The following is a 13,073-nucleotide window of genomic DNA, read 5'->3' on the forward strand; positions in this document are numbered from 1 at the left end:
GGCAACTCTGGGGAGGCCCGGGGCTGGGGCAGGTTCGCTTTCTCAGGGTCAGTAGGGCCAGTGGGGTGGTGCGAGGAGCTGAGCTGAGCATCAGAAGGACCCAGAACAGCAATGGCCAGCACAGGCTCTGGGGGAAGTTTGGCACCAGAAAGGCCAAGTTTTATTTGATGGAGATCAAGGTCAGGAAGTCTTAACGTCCAGGTGTTTCCTTCCCACAGGGATTTCTTAGCGGAGTGGTGACCATCCCCAGACCTCTGACCTCTGTGCACTATGGCTTGGGACAGAAGACGACCACCAGCACAGTGTACCTGTGCTGGCCAAGACCATGAGCCTGCAGGGGCCCGCCTGAGGAGGAAGGTGCGCCCAGCTCCCGGGACCTCGCCCCACTCTCCCCAACACGGGGCACTTCCTACAGAGGTGTACAGTATCTATATTTTTTTAAGTGATCTGCCTCTTCCCCTCCAAATCCCACAAGCCCAGAGGCGCGGGACTTCTCGCTCCGCAGACCCAGCAGGGACAGGTCTGTGCTCATCCCATGCACTTGGTCTCTGGCTGATCCCAAGGCCTCGTCCTTTTTGTCAGCTTTTCCAGTTGTGGCTTTTCTTTTTTAAAAGAACTCAAAATAAAAGACTCACAAAGTGTACATTTCCAGTGCATCTGGGGCACAAGCTGTGTAGCTGGCTACTTGGGAAAGACGGTCCTGCTGACATGGGAGGTGAGGGAGCCATGCTGCGTGGAGGCTCTGGGATGCTGTGAGCAGGTGATGGGTAGGCTGTTCTCATTGAAGCCCCCAGGGCTGCCTTGGGGGAAGGACTTCGAAGGACACAGCATCTAAGCCTAACGGAGCTTGAGTGGTGCTGGTTGGTCTCCAGATGCCACAGCAGGTTGAATGAATTCCCAGAGGCGAGAAGCAGAAGAGGCCTCAGGGAGCATCTTTTAGAGCCAGGGCTTGAGTGAGGCCCTCCAAGGCAAGTGGTGAAGAACGGCTGTGGTGGGTGCAGTAGGAACAGAAAATACTAGGAGCGAGTCATCCTCGCATCCAGGTAACTGGTTGTGTGCTGACAAAATTAAGAGGTGGAAGAAGTCAAAGGACCGGAGGCTGAGGTAAGGGCGGGTAGCAGAGATGCCAGCTGCTGGCCCCGTGGTGTGGAGCAGCAGAGTTCCTGGAGATTTTGCTCTGAGGCAACGCGGGAGCATGGGACATGGCTTGGAGACCAGGCTGGTGTCCACCTGTACGCGCGCCTTGGGCCGCCTCCCCTCCTCTCATCTCTCCCCTGTAAATGTGTTGGTTTAGATCAGAGGTGGCAGAGAAGTGGTCTCATTGGACTGTGTTGATGCACAGAACTTTGTTTTTCATGCTCGTATATGCTAGACAAGTGCTCTACCATCGAGCTACATCCCCAGTCTTTGTTATTTTATCTTCTTTTTTGGTGGTACTGGGGGTGGAACCCAGAGGCTTTCTACCTCCGGGCTATACTCCCAGACCTGTTTTATATTTTATTTGCAAACGGTCTCACTAAGTTGCTGAGAGCCTCCTAAGCACAGGGATTACAAGCATGCGCCACCACGCCTGGTTGTTATTATATTTTGAGACAGAATCCTGCCAAGTTACCCAGGCCAGTCTCAAACTTATGATCCTCCTGCCTTAGGCTTCCAAGTAGCCAGGATTATAGGCACTCCTGGCTCCACAAGTCTTGAAACTTGAAGAAATGGGGCAGCTTTGCTAATTAATGTTCTTGGTTTCTGGCTCCTCCGGGACTTAAGTCAACCAACCTGGCCGTAGAGCCTGCGCCCCCTCCTGGCAGTAACAAGCTGAGCGGCTGCCAGCCGCAGGCCTCCTGGGCACCCCTCCTCCACAGCCCCCACTTCCTGTCCATTCCTGACACTGAGGCCCTGTGTTGGTTGCCATCTGTCATCATACTTGTGTTGTTCTTAGTATAGAAATGAAATTGGGGACATGGGAAAATGGAAGCTGGACCAAGAAGAGTTTGTGCTTAAAAAACTATAGGCAAGAGCCTACTTTTGAGGCTGGGGGTGTAACTCAGAGAGCGCTTGCATGGTATGCACATGGCCCTGGGTAACAATCCCCAACAATGGAAATGAAAAAAAGCCTGCTTTTTGGAAGAAAAGTATTCATGTGTATTAAATGTGGAACCAAGTATGTCTGTCCAGGGGTAAAGCCCCAAACCCATAGGTCTCCCTGTGGGTTCCTTGGGCTGCATTCTCATTCCCAGATGAGGGTCTTCATTTTAACATCCTTAGGGCAAATGAGTTAGATCCAAGTAGAAGAGCCAGGAGCCAGAATGTTCTACTTATTACCTTTTATTCTTACATAAGCCATGGCCCTCCGGGCTGTTGACAAGCTTGTCTGAGCAGGGGGTTGGCAGGAAGTAAAGAGGGGCTGTTGGCAAGGGGTGGGGGCCAGGAGAGAGCATAGCAAAATGTCTGGCCCAGGGTTGGGGAGGTCCCTTCCTGTCCACAGACCTGTACTTTGAGCCCCATGTTGGAGACTGCTGTGATGTCAGAGATGGGGGTGTTCCTAGTTGGGCCCACTTCCTCAGGCTTTGCATCTCTGCTGGTGGGTGGGTGTTGGGGAGCAGGCCCTCCTGTGTCTTCTTCACCTGTGCTGTTTGGGTCATGTTCAAGGGCAGTGGAGAGCTAGCTGCTAGGGTCTCGTAGGATCAGGTGCAGGGTGGGAGTCAGGGCGAGGGCTGGGGGACAAGAAGCTGTGGCCATGCAGAGCTGACTGGGTGCCGGAGACGGTTTATGTTCTCACATGATGACTACAGGAAGAGAAGCAGCAGGTGAGGATTGGCGTCCCCTGCTTGTCCCTGCCCCTTCCCAGCACCTTAGGTCTGCAGAGCAGCCAGGGCCCTCCACCCTCCCCTGTTCCTGCTCAGCTACTGGACTGCCCAACAGATTCATGTTCCCCACCCCGCAGTCCCAGGGATATCAGGATGGGTCGAGCTACAGGTGTCCAGATCCCCCTCCTCGGGGCCTTTACCTTGGCCTAAGTCCTGCTTGGTCACACCCAGCCCAGAAGATTGATCCTCCATCTCCAGTGGCTCTGCGAAGAAGCGTCAGAGTCATTTGTTACTTGCAGGCCTGTCTACCTTGGCCCCAAGCTAAGCACAGGCTTCAGCCAGGAGAGGGGGCGTTGCGGTGTGGCGGGGCCAAGTGAGCAAGGCCGAGGAAGGGATGATGCGGTGAGACAGCCTGGGACCACTGGATGCAGGAGAGCAGCCGTGGGCAGATGTGTGGATACACGAGGACAGAGGAGTGCCCAGATGTGTGCTGGATCAGCGTAAGCGCGTGGCTGGTTGCCCCTGGGAGCTGCCATCCCGTGCCCCGGCATTGTGTGCCAGGAGGGACCTCGCCCCTCCAGCTTCCTAGTCCTTCCTAGTCCTTGGCTGCTGGCCAGCAGGCCTGCTTACCGCTGCAGTTGTGGCGCCCACGGCTCCTGGTATGAGGGACCTCGGTGCCGTTCGGGAAAACGCACCAGCAGTAGCCGGTGCTCCCGTGGCACTGCAGCGGCATATAGTTACCATTCTCATCGCACTTGGGACGGAACACGCCCGGGTGGACGGCAGGGACGTGGCTGACCTCTTCCTGGCACTTGGTCAGTACTAAAGCGACAAGCATGATGAAGACAGTGAGTGGGTGAGCGCGGCTGGTCTCGGAGCCAGAGACACAGCCCTCCCCAGCCTGATGCCTTCTGCCTACTGGCCTAGCTCACTCCGCCCACTGCAGATGGGGAAACCGGCCTAGACCCGAAAGGTCCTAGATCAAAGAAGTGAACGGCTGTGCTGCTAATTCACCCTACAACAGGACCATTTCTTCTGACAGCCCTTAAAGTTTGGTGGCTTACAGATGACTCTGACTCCTAGATGAAGTAGTGGACACCGTTGGAAGTCTGAGCTTCCCGTTACTGTGAGCACACAGCAAATTGGATGAGACTGCATCGCTCTTAAAGGCTTTGGGGCTAAACACTCCTGGTGCACGGTGCTGGGCACTGCTGGGTGTCCTGACGAGGACCTGTGTGTTTTGTGCTGGTTTTATTCCAGGCCCTCTTGCACAGCGTCTTCTATGAAGGAGGTGACTTTGTGACTGGAAGCCCCTGTATCCTGTGGGCACTTAAGGTGTGGCAGCAGAGTATAGACAAGAGGGGGCCAGGCAGCCAAGCCCAGAGGGAACACAGAGAGGCAGTGAGAGCCGAGGTAGGAGGGCCAAAGGAGCCCTGGTGCCTCTCCCTGTACCTTTAGTTGGTGCTTCGGTGGGTCCCTCCTTCAGGGAGTTCTTGCTCATCTCAAACAAGAGCCACTGGTTCATCCAGCTCTCAAAGATCTAATGGGAGCAGAGGCAAGGGGTCAGGCACAGGAGACAAGCCCCTGGAATCAGGCACGCAGGACTGGACAGGACCCTAACACCCAGAATCCAGCCACAGCATCATTCCCCTTAAAGGCCCGCAGGGCTTTGTCTGGGAGGTTCCTCAACTCCAAGCAATCTTCAGTGTCCGGGAGTCTGTAAGTCCTGGTAAAGCTCCTTGGCAGCTTCCAGAGATGGGCTCCCCCAGCCCAGCCCTCCCCATATCTTTTCAACCCTACTGGAGACACTGTAAATGAGGCCCCATTGCGGGGAAACCTACAGACCTTCCAATCCAGCCCATCCATGGTTTTCTTAAGGTGTTTCAGGTTCTCCGGGAAGCTCCCCTTCAGCTCTGGGTACACCTTCAGGGGATCAGATTTCTGCAAAGCAGGAAGGAAGGGTCAAGAAGAGCTCCCTGGCAGGGGAGGTGAAATGGGCAGACCGTGTTCCCTGGTAAGGAGTGGACCTGAGCAGTGCCAAGCCTGGACCCTGGACCTCATCATGATAGGAGGGGGAAGGGATTGTCCAGCTGCACACCTACCTGGCCCCGGGGCTGGGAGGTGGGATCCAGGTTCCAGACCAGCTCTACCAGACCCTCCAGTTCTCCCTCGCTGTAGATACCTACCCATCTGTCATATTTACCTCCTCCAGAAAGGTTGCCTTGACCACCACTGCTAGGTTGGGTTCTCTGCCTCTTTTCTCAAAAAGTCGCCCGTAATCTCTTATCACCTAGACAACTGCCCGGGGCGCCCTCACTAGCGTGGGATCCCACGGCTTCAGGGGAGACAAAGCTGCATTTGCTTCCCTGTGGCCCAGAGCCTTGCACAGAGCCGACAGGCAGTGAAAATTGCAAAGGAGAGAAGGGCTATCTTAGGAAGTCCCTTCACAGCTTTTGGCCTCAGTTTCTCCATCTAAAACCTGGGGGAGTCTGAACTACATTCGGTGTTTAAGGGCCACCCTTGCACTCCTCCGGGGCACGTGTCGGGTTTACAGGGAGCTGGGGGTGGTGCTGCGTGGGCCGCGGGGCCGCCCGCTGGCTCCCCACACTCACCAGGAGCAGGTGCATCACGTGGTCCTGGGTCATGTTGCCGTACTTCGTGGCATTCTTCATGGGCTGTGGAAGGAGGGAACAGAGGGTCACTGGCAGTGGCCTGGGGGGCCACAGTGGAGCCAGCAGCAGGGTCTGATAAGACTCAAGCCTGGTGCACTCCATGGGCGCATCTCTACCCCCTCACACAGGAGAGCTGGCACCAGTTGCCGCCCTCCCGCCTCATACTGCCCGGGGTCAGTGCTGTGAGCAGGGCCATTTTTAATTCAAGGGCTCAGAGAAGAGAAGGGGACTGTAAGACACGATGGAAAATTAAAAGTACTTGGTAAGCTGGAGGGCTGGCTCTCCTCCCAGGGATGTCCCCAAGAGACCCACTACCATGGGGAGACCTGAGGGGTCCCTGATCCTCCCCCAGCAGCCAGGACCCCCACACCCACTGGGCCTTTCCTGGCTCAGCCGTCTTCCCCACCCTTCCTTGCTGCCTGTCCTCCAACCAGGTCAGGTCAGGTCTTCCTGCCACTGCCCGGGGGCTGCTCTTACCCCCTGTGGCAGGCCTCCCATAGGCACCGCCCGCATCAGCACAGGGGTGGCCATCCGCATCTGGCTCAAGGGCTTGGCAGCTGTGGGGCAGAGTACAGCGTGAGTGTGGGCCAGCACCCAGGGAGGAGGGCGCTGGGAGGGCAGGGTGGTGGGCAAGAACGGGGGACAGGACGGGGCGGGGCAGGCATTGGGAGGCAGGGGCACGCACGCTTGGGGAGCTTCATGCGCAGGTTCTCCAGCTGCAGGTTCTGCGAGGTGACGGTCAGCTTGTCCAGCCGGCCCTGCTGCTGGTACAGGAAGTAGGCGGTGGTGGCCTGGCCAGCCAGGAGCAGAGCCACCAGGACAGAAAAGCCTGTGTACACGGCTCCACGGCTGCAACCGCTGTGGGGAGGGAGGGGAGCGGTCACACAAGAATCCCCAGAGCTGCCCAGGGCCGGTGGGCGCAGGGGAGCATACACCACTGTTATGTCACACCGTAAACTGGCTGTGGAAATGCAGCTTGGGGGCACCGCAACCCCGCCTTCGCTCGCTGATGCCCCCAAAGTCCTCCCAAGTGGAAATCCTGGAGCTGCCCAGGCTTAGGTTAAGTGGGGAAGAACAAGACCAAGTCCCTTGCCCTCTCAGGGCCTCAGTGCAGTGGCAGTTCGGAGTGGATGGTCTCCCAGGTTTCCTCTGCTTCGAGGATCCCCTGGGGAGCAGGGAGGCCCTCAGCGGAGGGTTTTTTGTTGTTGGTGGTGGTGGTTTTGTTTGGTTTTGTTTTGTGGGTCTGGGGATGGAATCCAGAGGCATTCGACCTCCGAGTTACACCCCATTCCAATTTTTTATTCTTTATTTTGAAACAGGGTCTCACTGAGTTGCGAAGGGCCTCACTACGTAGCTGAGGCTGTCCGCGAACCACGATCCTCCAGTCTCAGCCTCCCAAATGCCAGGATTACAGTGTGTGCCACCACGCCCGGCAGCAGAGGGGTTTTGTTAGTTTTGACTTGACAAAAAGATGTATGCACGCCGGGCGTGGTGGTGCACGCTTGTAATCCCCGCGCTTGGGAGGCGGAGACAGGAGGATCGCGCAGGTTCGAAGCCAGCCACGCGCACTGGCTTAGGAGACCCAGTTTCTAAACAAAAATATAAAAATAGGTCTGGGAGTGTAGCCCAGAGGTAGAAGGGCTTCCAGGAACCCCAGTACCACCAAAAAAAAAAAAAAAAAAGATGTATGCACAAGGTATGGGGGCATGTGCTTGTAATCCCAGTACTTGGGAAGCTGAGACAGGAGGACTGCAGGTTTGCAACCAGCCTCAGCTATTTAGTGAGGCCTGCTGCAACTTAGTGAGACCCTGTTTTAAAATAAAGAATAAAAAAATAGGGCTGAGGGTGTAGCTCGGAGATAGAATGCCCCTGGGTTCAATCCTCAGTCCCGGAAAAAAAAAAAAAAAAGAAAGAAAGAAAGAAAGAAAGAAAGAAAGAAAGAAAGAAAGAAGGAAGGAAGACTGGGGTGTATCATGGAAATAGAATGGCTCTGGATTCAATCTTCAGTACTAAAAACCCCAAACAAACAAAAAGAAGATGTATGCATTTACTGTGTAAGGGAAGGGGATTTTTACTAAACCCTCTTCGTCTACTTTAAAGTCAGATTTAAAGAGAAAAGGGAAGGAAATGGGCCCTGATCAGCAGAGAATATGGCCCACCTGGAAAGGAGAAGTGAGCTGCCAACTGGGGTTGGGGGGGGCGTGACAGAAATATAGGTGCCTGCGCCTGTGTGACCCGCGGGAATTTCTATGCTCTTGTACAATGTGGGGTAGCCCGACCCTCAGCTCTCAGGGAGCCCAAGCGATTGTGGGCTGTGGATAGGGGTTGAGGATGTATGCACGTGTTACAGTGTGGGGATATAAGGATCCCGTCCTGCCCCAAGACTCTGAGAGTTCCTGGTCTGTTATCAAACCTCTACCTACCCTGGGGTGCAGCAGGACTACCAGGACCCTGCTGTGGTTGAGTGTGTCCACTCCAAACTTCAGGTGTTGCCAATGTGATAGAGTTGGGAGTTGAACGAAATTAGGGGCCCTTTAAGAGGGCGTGACCACCCTTTTGTGCCCTTCTGCCTGCTGCATGAGGATGCAGCAGGAAAGCTGTCACCAGATTGCTACACTGAGCTTGGATTTCCAGCCTCTAGAATCACTGGAAATAAATCTCTGCACGCTCGCTCTCTCTCTCTCTTTTTTTTTTTTTTTTTTTTTTTTGTTGTTGTTGTTGTTGTTGTACTAAGGATTGAACCCAGGAACCTTCTACCTCCAGCCCTTTTTTTTTTTTTTTTTTTTTTTGCGGGTCTGGGGATGGAACCCAGGGGCATTTGACCTCCGAGCTACACCCCCTGCCCTATTTTTTAATTCTTTATTTTGAAACTGGGTCTCACTGAGTTGCAGAGGGCCTCACTAAGTAGCTGAGGCTGTCTGAGAACTGTGATCCTCCTGTCTCAGCCTCGCCTGGCTAAATCTCTGCTCTTTATAAATAACCAGATCTGTGGTATTCTATTATAGCAGCACAGACAGACTAAGACAGACCCCTTGGAAGTTGTCAGGATGAGTCTGTGCCCTGCTTACTCTAGCCACCAGCAAGGATGGTTTGGAAACTTCAGGAGACCCTTCTGCCTAGTAACCCATGACGTCACAGACAGAGCTCATTCTCGTTGGCTTTGCCTGAGAGCCCTGTGCTTTCTGGACTGAAGCCAACCCCAAGGGAGTTATTCTGAAAGAAAAAATTCTGTGGGAGTAGACTAACTGGACAGGAGGGGGAAACAAATGTTTACTTTTCTTTTTTTTTTTTTTTTTTTTTGCAGTACTTGGGATTGAACCAAAGGGCATTTTACCTCCCAGCTACACCCCCTACACCCCCAGCCCTATTTTTTATTCTTTATTTTGAAACGGGGTCTCACTAAGTTGTGGAGGGCCTCACTAAGTTGCTGAGGCTGGCCGCAAACCTGTGATCCTCCTGTCTCAGCCTCCTCCCAAGTACTGGGATTACAAGTGTGCACCACCAAGCCTGCCTGAAAATTCTACTTCTTGTCTTTCCCAAGGAAGAGGTGGCCTGCACTCTATAGATATGAAAACCCACCTGTCTTCAGACTTGCCTAGGTTCAAACTCTCCAACGTGGTCTTCACACCATTGCCCCAGCCCCCCGAGCCTCCTCCCCAGCCTGACGTCCAATTCTGGCCCCAGCTCTACCTCCCACCACAGGAGCGTGGGGAAGTCCTGTCCCTGCCTCTTCTGAACCTCAGCTTCTCAGTGGAGAGATTCATACTGAAGATGAGACCAGGTGGCCTGGGGTGAAGCCCTGGCTCTGCCTTTCTCAGCTCCTCTGCAAGAGTAAAATTGAGTAAGCGCATCGCTAATTAAGATCATCGGGGTGAGGCTCTTACGGCGCACCTAGCACACTGTTGGCGCTCTACATGGATGACAGTACTATTCTCAGAGGAGTTCATAGATAAGTTTAACATCTGACTTCCTCTTTGTGCCTTCGGAATGCTTCTCCCCTGGTGTGTGTGTGTGTGTGTGTGTGTGTGTGTGTGTGTGTGTGTGTGTGTGTGTGTTACTGAGGATCAAACACAGGAGTGTTCTACCTGTGAGCTACAGCCCCAGCCCTTTTTATTTATTTTGAAACAGAGCCTCACTAAGTTGTTGAGGCTGGCCTCAAACTTGAGATCTTCCTATCTGGGCCTCCCAAGTACTGAGGTTACAGGTAGGCGTCATCACCTCTGGCTTGTTCCCTGGCTTTGGTATCGTGCCAACTCTTGTCACCTCCCCCCTTTTTATTTCCTCCTTTGCACTACCTCCTTGTGGAGGGGGAAAGTCAGGAGCCAAAGAGAACCAACCAGAACCAGCAGGAATCATGACAACAGGTGTTGCTAGGCAGAACTGCTCAAGAAAGGCTCCAAGTCAGGGTCCAGTCTGGAATGGGTTGAGCATACAAAGCCAGGCCAGCGTTAGCAGCAATAACTGAACGAAAGTGAAAACCAGACAGGATTTGAGGAGGGGGGTTCCCTCTCTGAACACCAAGCCCCCCTGGGTCTGCAACTCACCGGATGGCCTGAGCTTGGAGGGGTCCCACTCCTCATAAACCATGCCTTTTGAAAGGGGACCAGATGGAAGAATGAACTCAAACTAGTCCTGGCTCAAATTTTGTCTCTAACACTCACGAGATGTGATAACTGGGTAAGTTACTTACCAATAAAAGCCCCAATTTAAGCCGGGTGTGGTAGCACACACTTGTAATCCCAGAACTTGAGAGGCTGAGACTGGAGGATCGCAAGTTTGAAGCCCCAATTTCCTTTTGTATAACTTTGGGGATAATAAATTTATCTCCCCCCCAAAAAAAATAAATAAAATAGATGTACCCAACCCATAGGATGAATGTGAGAAATAAGCTTGAATTTAGCTGGGTGTGGTATCCAGTGCCTATAATCCCAGTACTTAAGAGGCTGAGACAGGAGGATTGCAGCTTCAAGGACAGCTGCAGCAATTTAGCAAGATCCTGTTTCAAAATAAAAAAACAAAAAAGGGCTAAGAGTAGCTCAGAGGTAGAATACCCCTGAGTTCAATCCCCAGTACTGCCAAAAAAAAAAAAAAAAAAAAAAAGGCTGACTTTAGCTTTTAGTTATGTGTCTAGCAAGTAATCACTGAAATAACTCCCAGTGGCTGAGAACTGGTTACAATGCCCAGTGGACAGAGTGGACGGGAACTACTGCCATTGACTATCATACTGAGATGGGAGAGAGGCAGGTCACAGAGAGGAGGGCAGAGCCTGGGCCAGCACCAGTCCTCACATCCTCATGGGTTCCCCGGGGTTTTCACACTCTGCGGCTCTACTGGTCTATATCTGGTTACCTTGTCTTCCAGAACACCGCTCCTCGTGACACCTCTCAGTGCCTCTCCCAAGCCCCTTTCTGCCTGGCAACCGCTGACATCACCTCTGGTGTAAGTCCCCACAGCTAGCAAATTACTTTTGGAGACTGGGGGAGCAGAGGCATTAGGGCAGCTACATTCCAGCCTTTTGGGGTTCTTTATGGGGAGAACACATGAGTGAGGCCATCTGGGGCTACGAGAGGGGTCTAGGGCCCTCTAGAGGGCTCTGCCAGCCTTTTGCCTTAAGAGGACAAAGGCAGAAGCAGGACCCCGTCCACCCTGAAACCCTTCGCAGACTTAGCAGGCGCTCCTCCCTCATCTCTGGGCTGCTGCTGTGATCTGCCCTATGGACACCTGCAGGTCACATTCCCTTGACCCTGACTCCTAGGCCCCGTGGTCCATCAGGGAAGCCCCTCTATAAGGAGCAGCTTCTACCATCTTCTTTTAGAAGCTCTCTGCTGGAATCCAAAACATCTTCAAAATCCGGCCCAAGTTTTTGTTTTCTAACCTAGGGTTCATGGCCCAGCTTCAGCAGGGTGGGGAAGGGGAGCAGACTATGAAACTTCAGTATTGTGTAAAACTCCAGCAAGAGAACCAGGGCTCTTCTGGTTTTCATTAGAGGGCGTGCACCCTGCAAGGAAGGTTACAAACCTCTGCTCTAAAAGAACCCCCCGGCACACGACTGTAATCCCAGAGGAGGCTCGCAGGTTTGAGGCCAGCCTCCGCAATATAGCGAGACCCTTAGCAGCTTAGAGAGACCCTGTTTCAAAATAAAAAATAAAATAGGACTGGGAGTGTAGCTCAGAGGTAGAATACCACTGAGTTCAGTCCCCAGCAACATAACACTCACGCACGGGCAAAAAAACAAAACAAACAAACAAAAAAAAAAAAACTTATTTTACAGGAGGAGAAACAAAAAGCCCAGAGTGAGGCAGAGACTTGCTCAAAATCAATCCGAAAGTCAGTGTCCGAGTCGGATCCTCAAAGCAGCCTCGCTGCAGATTAGGGTCAATGCTCCTTCCGGGTACCTGCGCACATCTGTGCAGTCCAGGACGTGTGTGCCGTCTCTGGGAACTCCTACATACCTCTCCTGGGCTCCAGGGCGCTGGCTCAGAATGGGCAGCTGCTCATGGTTGGAGATGAGGTCACGCTGGTCTTCCATGGCTCCAGCCTCTGCTCTTCCCACAACTCCTGCTGCTGCTGCTGCTGCTGCTGCTGCTGCCGCCGCCTGAGTATCTGAGACCCTGGCCCCCTGGCTCACCTCTTGAATTCTGTGCTGGGAGGACTCTGATTCGTCCACAGGAGGCCACTCCGCCCACCTGGCAGATGTGGAAGTGAAAGCCACCAAGCTGGAAATCCCCACTCAGGCAAAGCTGGCCTCTGAGGGGCAGGATGAGGAGGGGGAGCCCCGGGCAGGTAGAAAGGCCGGCACGATCCCATTGGCTGTCTGGGGCCCTCGTCATCTGTTTCCGGGCAGACCTTTGTATTCATAAGGCTCTTTGGATGTTTCCAGAAAAAGGCAAATGTTCACTTCCTAAACAGAAAATCACTTTGAGGCAGCAAGTGCCTTTGTCTCCCCTGCCCTTCCAGGCAGAAAGGGGCTGCACAATCTCTCTGAGCTTAGTTAAATCAGTCCTCTTCTCTCTGGCCCCAGCTTTGTCATCTCAAAATGGGGGAGAAGGCTGGACTCGGTGTCCCCTCTGCTCCTGCCTGCGAGTCCCTGGTCTCAAGGTGCTAGCACCAATGCTTTCTACAATTTACTAAGCTCTCTTTTGTCCTTTTGTGTGTGTGTGTGTGTGGTACTGAGGATTAACCCAGGAGCACTCTACCTCCGAGCTACACCCCCAGCCCTATTTTTTATTCTTTATTTTGAAACAGGGTCTCACTAAGTTACAGAGTGCCTCACTAAGTAGCTGGGGTTGGCTTCGAACATGTGATCCTTCTGTCTCAGCCTCCCAAGTACTGGGATTATAAGTATGTGCCACTACATCTGGCTTTATGGAATTTTTACTGCCAAGCCGGGTGTGGTGGCACACACTTGTAATCCCAGCATTTGGGAGGCTGAGACCGGAGGATCTCGGTTCAAGGACAGCCTCAGCTACTTAGTGAGGCCCTCTGCAACTCAGTGAGACCTGGTTTCAAAAATAAAGAATAAAAAACAGGGCAAGGGGTGTAGCTCAGAGGTTGAATGCCCCTGGGTTCCACCCCCAGACCCGCAAAAAAAAAAAAA

General features: G+C 53.3%; 1 protein-coding gene across 2 annotated transcripts; it reads right to left on the minus strand.

The window, feature by feature from the left end:
- Positions 1 to 3,025: 3,025 nt before the first annotated feature.
- Positions 3,026 to 12,005, minus strand: CD74 (CD74 molecule; the record flags this gene model as incomplete). 2 transcript variants are annotated; one of them, XM_080698287.1, is made up of 6 exons in its annotated part: positions 3,026 to 3,067; positions 4,650 to 4,745; positions 5,417 to 5,479; positions 5,954 to 6,033; positions 6,162 to 6,334; positions 11,929 to 12,005. In XM_080698287.1, 6 exons carry the CDS (start codon positions 12,003 to 12,005, stop codon positions 3,026 to 3,028), a joined length of 531 nt encoding a protein of 176 aa, XP_080554413.1. The 2 variants fall into 2 exon arrangements, with proteins under 2 accessions (XP_080554413.1, XP_080554414.1); XM_080698288.1 differs by lacking the exon at positions 4,650 to 4,745.
- Between the last annotated feature and the right edge of the window lie 1,068 nt (positions 12,006 to 13,073).

This window comes from Muscardinus avellanarius (assembly GCF_963383645.1).
Source record: "Muscardinus avellanarius genome assembly, chromosome: 7".
Classification (NCBI taxonomy): Eukaryota; Metazoa; Chordata; class Mammalia; order Rodentia; family Gliridae; genus Muscardinus; species Muscardinus avellanarius.